Source organism: Ursus maritimus, unplaced genomic scaffold (assembly GCF_017311325.1).
Source record: "Ursus maritimus isolate PB19 unplaced genomic scaffold, ASM1731132v1 scaffold_19, whole genome shotgun sequence".
Classification (NCBI taxonomy): Eukaryota; Metazoa; Chordata; class Mammalia; order Carnivora; family Ursidae; genus Ursus; species Ursus maritimus.
Window position 1 is genome coordinate 50,350,803 of NW_024424341.1, and position 8,831 is coordinate 50,359,633.

The window sequence follows — 8,831 nt, forward strand, 5'->3', positions numbered from 1 at the left end:
CAGGCTCTCTGCTCAGGGGGAGCCTGCCTCTCCCTCCGCCTCTGCCCTTCCCCACTGCTTGTATGCACTTGCTCTCTCTCTGTCAAATAAATAAATAAATAAATAAATAAATAAAATCTTTTTTAAAATTAAAAAAAAATAAAGATAATGAAAACAGAAACTCAAAATGATATCTGCACTCCCATGTTCATTCAGCATTATTTACAACAGCCAAGACATGGAAATAGACTAAGTGTCCGTTGACGAGTGCATGGATAAAGGAAATGAGGTGTGTACACACAACAGAATATGATTTAGCTACAGAAAAGAAATACATCCTGCCATTTGTCATAACATGGATCACCCTTGAGGGCATTATGCTAAGGGAAATAAGTCAGACAGAGAAAGACAAATACCATATGATCTCACTCTGATGTGGAGTATAAAACAAACTAAAATCCCAAGCTCCTAGGAACGCCTGGGTGTCTCAGGTCATAATCCCATAGTCCCGGGATTGATACCGGCATCAGGCTCCCTGCTCAGCGGGGAGTCTGCTTCTGCCTCTGCCCCTCCCCCTGCTCGTGTTCTCCCTCTCTCTCTCTCTCTCTCAAATAAATAAATAGAATCTTTATTTTTTAAAGACTTTTATTTATTTGACACAGAGAGAAAGAGAAAGCACGAGCAGGGGGAGCTGCAGAGGCAGAGGGAGAAGCAGGCTCCCCACTGAGCAGGGAGCCCAATGTGGGGCTCGATCCCAGGACCCTGGGATCATGAACTGAGCCAAAGGCAGATGCTTAACTGACTGAGCCAGCCAGGCGCCCCTCAGATACTTTCTTAATATGTAGTAATATTTTGCATAAACATGATTATTTTCCACAATATATAAGGTAAGACAGAAGTGAAAATCAGGAAATTAACACAGACGAATCACCATCATCCAACCTAGTTTACCAGTTGTGCCGACACTGTCATACCTCTCATTGTCCTTTTCCGAATTTGTACGCTATGGGTAGGTACAAGAATTTTTTTTAATGTACAAAAGCTACACGACACAGACAAATGAAATAAATTTTAATTCATTTAACAGCCCTGGTGTACCAATGGATGTTAGATTTCTAAGGTCTCCCACTGGAAGAGGAAGACCCCTTATGCCACAGCCCACCCAGGAGTACACAAAGAAGGGCCCAGAATCCAGGGGCGCCGCTCCAGGTTGAAGCTTGGAAGTGTGGAGAAAGTCCAGTCCTGGAAGGATTCGAACTCGCCCAGATTCGGAGGTCACACAGAATGTTGCATCTTCAGAAAAATCCAAGGTAATGCACCATCGCTCCCACACCCACTGCCGAAATTGCAGCGTCTGCAGAGGCCACGGGGAGGCGACGTGTCCTACATCTCGCACGGATCCCAGGCCAGGAACCCCAGCAAACCCCTCCAAGGGCGTGGCTCCAGACGTTCCCGAGACTCCGGGGCAGGGCCCAACCGCAGTGAGAGAACTTTGCCAGCCGACCCGGTCCATCTCACAATTAGGGGCCCTGCCATTGCAGAGTGTCGCGCTCACGGAGTCACGACCTCCCTCCAGTCACAGCCACTGACAAGCAGCCACCTCCTCCGATCGGAAACGCACGGCCTAGCGGTGGGGGTGACTGGACACTGTGTGTGGGCGCCCACTACCCCAATCCCACCAGTTGGCACTCGGGCAGGGCCGGGAGCCCAGGTGAAGAAGTGTGGGAATGGGGCTCATGCCCGCACCGGGGACCCAGACGCCTGATCCTCGTGTCCCCCGTCCGCTCCGCGGGGAGATGCCGCTCCAGTGCGCGTCTGCCCCGGGGCGCACGGGCGGGGACCTGTCCCGACTACGGGACAGCGGGGAGGACGGCGCCGCCCCATCCGCTGCCCAGCCCCACCCCGCGCCAGCCGGCTCCCGCCACCCACAGGCCCAGCAGCCGCCGCAGAGGGGACAGGAGAGGGGCAGCGGCGCAGGGAGCCTGCACGGGTCCCAGGCCCCGTCTCCCCAGCTCGGGCTCTCCAGGGCACCAGGCATGTGGGGACTCGCTCCCCCGTTGGCAGATGCACCCCTTGGGGCTCCGTCGTTCCGCGCAAAGGGGGCGCCGAGGGGAGCTTGAGCCCGCTCCGACCCCCAGCAGGTTCCCCCCACCCGCACTACCGCCCAGCTGCCCTGCAAAGTGCGGCTGGAAGACGAGCCAAGACACACCCCTAGCCGATCGCGACCCTCCAGAGGCCTCCCTAACCTAACACACGCGTCCTCCCAGAGCCGGTCCCGCATCGCGCCTCGGCCGCGGGACCGCTGGGTGACACTTGCTCGGAGTCGGCACCTCTCTGAACCTGCCTTCCGCGTCTGCACGCAGGAAACACAGACACAGAGGAGGCGCACAGACGTGGGCTGAAACTTTATTTGCCATTCCGGGGACCCCACTGCCCCGGTCCTCCCGGGGGGGTCTCAGAAGATCTTCACGGAATCCAGCTGCAGGTCCCCGCCCACCTCCAGGAGGCGCACGCGCGCCGGCGGGATGCGGTAGCGGAAGTGGTGGTACTCCGAGTCGCCGACCACCGCCTGCGGGGACAGGGGTCCGCGCTGGAGTGCCGAGGCCGCCCGGGGTGGGGGGGTTGGGGGGTCCTTCCCGACTCGGCCCGCGCCCTGTGACCTGGGCCCTCCCTCAGCACGCCGGGCCCCGGGCTCCCCGGTGGCAAAATGGGCTCCCGATCGTTCTACCCGCTTGTCGGGAACGTTCTGTGGGCCGACGGGGTGGCCCAAGACGTGCGTTTTCAGGGTTGGCGGGGGCTGCTCGCTCCGCTTGCGGCGTGCCCTGCCGCCCTCCTGCCGCTCCCACGGGCAGTGGTGAATGGCCTGGGCGCTGGAGGGTCTGCGGCGCCCCCCGCCCGCTGGCGCGTGTTTCTGGGCCCATCTCCCGACCCAGCCTTGCCCTGCCCCAGAGCGTCAGCCTCACACACTGTCAGGGAGAAAACCGGGGCCCCGCTGCCAGGCTAGGGGACACCCACCCTCTGGGCATTTGGCTCTTGCTCGCTGGTCCTTGCCGCTGCCTCACCCCTGCCTTGTGACACTAGTGGGGATGCACCAGGGGAAGAAGGGGGACTGGGGAAACTCCAGCCCAGCAGGCCACGCCATGGTTCCCCTCCCCCCAACACAGCCTGCCTGTAGGTGGCAGGGCCCCACCTTGAAGCCTTCTTCCGTGGCGATGAGGAGCACATCGAAGGGCTGCCCATGCTGGAAAGGAATGCCTGAGCCACGCTCCTCTCGGCCCCAGGCGCCCTGCTCCAGGGTGTTGAAGACCACAGTGGACTCGTCCAGGCGGGGGTTGAAATGCAGGGCGGCCTCACTCCCGGGCACCTCACTGCACAGCAGGTTTACGTAGAACCTGGTAGATGGGGGGGGGCAGATACATGTCGGAGGCCAAGGACCACCAAGTTAAGATCGAGAACCGATGGACTGCAGCCGCTGGTGGGAAGCCAGCCAAATTTACAGTGACCTCAGACTCACACCACAGAAGGAGGGCCGTGGACTGGAGGCCAGGACCCAGATTCCAGGGCATCCAAAAACTTCTGGGGACCCTGGACACACCCACCTGCACGAGCGTCGCCCTGCTATGGTTTGCGTGCCCCTCAATTTCCCAATCCGCTAAGAGTTGCCATGAGTCATGGTGCCCATGGCCAGGGTGCTCCCCATTCCGAGGGTATCCCCATTCCTAGAGGGCTAGGAACAGTACCGCGGACCCCATCATTCCAGGCACCGCAGATTCCCAGCAATCCCGCAGTTCCCGGACCCAGGAAGTCTCAGGACTGATTGCTTGGGTTTCCCAGATGCCCAGGGCACCTCCAGATCACAGGACATATTTCCAGAGTTCCTGGGGATTCGGACTGGGAGTCATAGGATGAGAGGTAGGAACCCTGAGATTGCCCTGGAGCCCCCAGATTCCTGGGGACACATAGGCACCCCAACTTGTACCCAGCCATGGGACAAATAAGGGAAGACATGAGATTCCGGAAAGTCATTGATGGCCTGGGGATTCCAAGACCCTGGTGGACATAGGTGGCTTGAACTCCTTCCCATCTGGGCTGGAAAAAGTCGGGGTCAGCTGAGCCTGGACACCTCCCACCATTACCGCTGGGGCCTGGGGGCTCACCTGCCAGCCTTGTCCGGGACCACACCACGAATCCTCATCACAGTGCCGACTCGGATGCCCTCGGGCAGAGAGGTCTTGTGGGGCACATTCTGCAGGACCAGCGGTGCGGGGACCAAGGCAACCAGCGACGCAGAAGACAGAGACAGATGGGTCAGCCCCAGGCAGAAAAGGACCAGGACCCAGATCAGCTAAATCGCTGAGAAGAAAGGCCACAGAGAGACAGGAGAGAGAGAGCCAGAGCCAGGCAGAGGTGGGGAGAGAAACACACAGAATCAACAGACACACACAGAGAGAGAATCCAAGAGAGGATGGGAGCGTTGGGTTGGGTTGGGTCAACCCAAGAGCCACAGCCCAAGCACTTCTAGCACACCCTAGCACCCACTTTCTCCTTTCAAACAGGAGATGTCAGGCGGGCCCAGCCCCTCCCCTAGTCCGGTGCAGCCTTGGGTCCAAGCCCCCCAAACCCCAAGGCCCCTGAGGCACTCACGGAGCTCCCTGCCATGGCTGGGACAGTGGGGCCTAAATGGCGCTGGTGGGGATGGCTGCTGGGACCTTAAATAAAAGCAGGGCGGGGCAGGCCAGGCTGACTCACCCCCCATTTCCACACCCACCGCCCACACCTGGCACAGACCCTGGCCCTGAGGCCACCTGGCCCAGCACCCTCTTTCTGGGCCCTGTGCCTTCCCTTCACTCCCGAGGGTTCCCAGGGGTGCTGCCCCCCTCCTTTGAGCTAATGACCATAAAGACAGTTCCTAAGGAAATACTGGGGACAGAGGGGACCGGGTGAGCCACCATCCATCCAGTCCTGTCTTCCTGCTGCTTGGCAGGGAGAAAAGAGTATTTTGCCTATTTTATCTTGGGAGACCTGCGCCCCGACTTGCCCGCTCAGGCCCCGGACCCAGGAGCAGCCGCAGCCCCGGAAGAGGGGCTCCGAGGGCCCGCCGGTTCGCCTGAGGGCCGGCGCTGCGTCCCTGGGGCCTAGAGCAGGGCCTGGCCCACGGGAAGCCGGAAGCGCGCCTGCAATGCAGGGCAAGAAGGAATGAGAAAGGCCAGCACGTGCCCTTTCTGAGGCCTTGGGCGCGCCTGCGCACTCCACACCTCCCTGGGCGCTCAGCGGGAGCCCAGCCGCCAAGGGCCTCGGTCACCCCCGTTCTACAGCCAAGGACACGGAGGCTCAGGGAGGGGAGGCCCTTTGCCCAAAGCACCAGCCTGGGCGCTACCATGTCCGTGTGGCTCTGCCTTTCCTGGACTCGGGCAGTTTCTATCCCTTTTATGTCTTCTGTCCCTGTGAGTGCCCTGCTCCCTCTCCCGGGCCCTCTGGCTCCCACTCTCTCTCCCGGGTCTCCCTGTGGGCCTCTCTCCTCTAAAGCTCTGTCCCGTTCCACGTCCCAGAGCCGCGGCCACTCTCCCAGCTAGCTCTCAGGTGTAGGGAGGGCCAGGAGGGGTGTCTAGGACCCACCCACACCCAGACCCTCCTCCACCCAGGCTCACTGCCAACCCCCATAGCCCAAGACTCCAGGAGAGGAATCCAGGATCCGAAAGGGGCAGGCAGAGGGAGAATGCTGAAAGATGGTTCTGGAAGGCAGGGAAGAGGCAGGGTGACACAGCTGAGCAGAAACCCCTCGTAGCAGCCCAGCAGCCCTCCCACCCACCTGCACCACCCCACTCCCAGCCCCCACTCCTGCCCCACCCCACAGGGGGAAGAGGCCTGGGGCAGAGAACAGAATGGAAACTCTGGGTGGAGACAACCAGACTCAACCTGATCCACCACCCGACTGTCCCCCAGGCCTCCCAGACTCTCCATCCCCCCACCTCACGAGGCACCCAGGTGGGGGCGCCCCTTGGGAGCTAGGGCCTCAGAGAGGGAGGCTGGGCAGTTGGGTTTGGCCCGGGGGGCGGGGGGAGGTGGCAGAAGCACCCCCATTTTGTAGAGGAGAACACTGAGGCCTGGGGAGGGGCAGCCTCTCAGCCAAGGCCACACAGCAGGGAAGCAGCCCGGGGCGGGGCGGGGCCCGGGTGTGGACCAGGGCTGGGCAGCAGGACTTCCAACAGAGGGGCTGGGGGGCCTGAGGCTGGAGCACCAGCTCCTGAACGGGTCCCAAAATGACGGGTCCGCTACTCCCAGAGCAGGGTGGCCACTGTCTCGGCCTCCTTCTCCCGTGCGATGGATGCGGGCGACTCATGCTTCTCCTGAGCTCTTCCTTGTGGCTGGATATTTCTTCACACGCTGCCAGCCTGCAAGTCCCAGCTCGCCTTTGGTGTTCGGCCAAATGTTTGCGTTCGATCTATTATCCCTTGGATCGCCGGCTCGTTTCTCAGAACTCAGAGATGCGCCACCTCGACGGCTCCTCGTCTCCCGTCTTGATAGTCTTCCTATCAGTTCTGGAATCATATTTTCTGGAGCATTTTTTTCATTTCCATTTAAGTAGTCAATGTGCTCATTTCTCAATACTCTTCCTTTTCCTGAGCTAGACTCTGCTGCCCTAAAATCTGCAGGGTGTCACAGGATGAGGATGAGATTTGACAAACGCACAGCTGGGAGCAACCCCCACCCCCAGCAAGATGCCTCGAGCCCCAGAAACAGCCAGCCCCCTCCACCCGCCCAGGAAGCAGTGACATGATCCAAGTCAATTCACCGGCCGCAGGACACGGGGAGGTGGCGGGCAGCTCGACAGAATGCACGCGGTGTCACTTCTGTGGGTCTTCCGCGAAAAGTGCATAACCCGTATCTCGTGACCAGGATACATCGACCTCCAACCTGCCCAAGTGTCAAGGTCCTGAAAGACAAAGGAAGACTAGGGAGCCATTCCAGACGGAAGGCAACCGCAACGAAGAAGGCCTGACACCAAAATCAATGCCGGGTTCTGAATTTCTACCCCCACCCCAGGTCCTGTGGACCAGCTCCCTCTGACACCACCGTGGAGCTGCAGTCCTTGCCCACCACCGTCACCCCAGCTCCCCACCCACCAGAGGCGGCGAGTGCTGCCCCAGCTGATGGCTGGAGGACCAAACTCCTCAGCTAAGGGAAGGAAGGAAGGAAGGAAGGAAGGAAGGAAGGAAGGAAGGAAGGAAGGGAGAAAGGAAGGGAGGGAGGGAGGGAGGAAGGGAGAAGGACAGATGGAAGAAGAGGAGGAGAAAGAAAAAGTCAGTGGATTTCCACCGCAGGCATGGAAATGTACAACAATGACTTCGGACTTGGAAGGATGTATTGGACAATGGAAAGACTGACCACTGAACAAATGGTAAAATCCCAGTGCAGCTTAGAGTATGGAAGAGAGTTCAATGAACTCAGTTTATCAGTGGAAGCAAACAGGACAGAAAGGCCTCCCCTCTGCAGGGACAGTTGCTGAAATTCACTAGGGCTAGAAATAGAACCATAAGGCTTGCAGCAGATTTGGGGCTTAAGAGCTAGCCAGAAGATCAAGGTGTCCTTTGCCTCGTTTGAATGTTCCTTTACAAAACCAAAGCAGCCCCTGTGTGATCTTCCCCATGAACAACAAACAAGCCAAAGTCCCCTACAAGCTGATGCTGGCAGAGCCTGGGATTTTCAATGCCCAGGACCACCGTGGGGACAATGACTTCCTTTTCATTCACCTGACTTATTTCCAGAAGGAGGGTGAGGTCAGCCCACCCAGCCTGCTGGCCACCCCTCTTCCTCACGTTGATGCCAAATGAACTCTGTGGCCATGAAATGCCGAGGGATGGCGGTGGCTTCCTGGGCGGGTGGAGGGGGGCTGGCTGTTTCTGGGGCTCGAGGCATCTTGCTGGGGGTGGGGGTTGCTCCCAGCTGTGCGTTTGTCAAATCTCATCCTCATCCTGTGACACCCTGCAGATTTTAGGGCAGCAGAGTCTAGCTCAGGAAAAGGAAGAGTATTGAGAAATGAGCACATTGACTACTTAAATGGAAATGAAAAAAATGCTCCAGAAAATATGATTCCAGAACTGATAGGAAGACTATCAAGACGGGAGACGAGGAGCCGTCGAGGTGGCGCATCTCTGAGTTCTGAGAAACGAGCCGGCGATCCAAGGGATAATAGATCGAACGCAAACATTTGGCCGAACACCAAAGGCGAGCTGGGACTTGCAGGCTGGCAGCGTGTGAAGAAATATCCAGCCACAAGGAAGAGCTCAGGAGAAGCATGAGTCGCCCGCATCCATCGCACGGGAGAAGGAGGCCGAGACAGTGGCCACCCTGCTCTGGGAGTAGCGGACCCGTCATTTTGGGACCCGTTCAGGAGCTGGTGCTCCAGCCTCAGGCCCCCCAGCCCCTCTGTTGGAAGTCCTGCTGCCCAGCCCTGGTCCACACCCGGGCCCCGCCCCGCCCCGGGCTGCTTCCCTGCTGTGTGGCCTTGGCTGAGAGGCTGCCCCTCCCCAGGCCTCAGTGTTCTCCTCTACAAAATGGGGGTGCTTCTGCCACCTCCCCCCGCCCCCCGGGCCAAACCCAACTGCCCAGCCTCCCTCTCTGAGGCCCTAGCTCCCAAGGGGCGCCCCCACCTGGGTGCCTCGTGAGGTGGGGGGATGGAGAGTCTGGGAGGCCTGGGGGACAGTCGGGTGGTGGATCAGGTTGAGTCTGGTTGTCTCCACCCAGAGTTTCCATTCTGTTCTCTGCCCCAGGCCTCTTCCCCCTGTGGGGTGGGGCAGGAGTGGGGGCTGGGAGTGGGGTGGGGCAGGTGGGTGGGAGGGCTGCTGGGCCGC

General features: G+C 59.5%; 1 protein-coding gene across 1 annotated transcript; it reads right to left on the reverse strand.

Annotated features, from left to right (window-relative positions):
• Nucleotides 1-1,033: 1,033 nt before the first annotated feature.
• On the reverse strand, nt 1,034-4,661 carry LOC103661073 (galectin-7-like). Its single transcript, XM_040633940.1, has 4 exons — nt 4,624-4,661; nt 4,137-4,225; nt 3,170-3,371; nt 1,034-2,548 (listed from the first exon to the last, which is right to left on the reverse strand). Exons 1-4 carry the CDS (start codon nt 4,636-4,638, stop codon nt 2,435-2,437), a joined length of 420 nt encoding a protein of 139 aa, XP_040489874.1. The 5' UTR covers nt 4,639-4,661; the 3' UTR covers nt 1,034-2,434.
• Between the last annotated feature and the right edge of the window lie 4,170 nt (nt 4,662-8,831).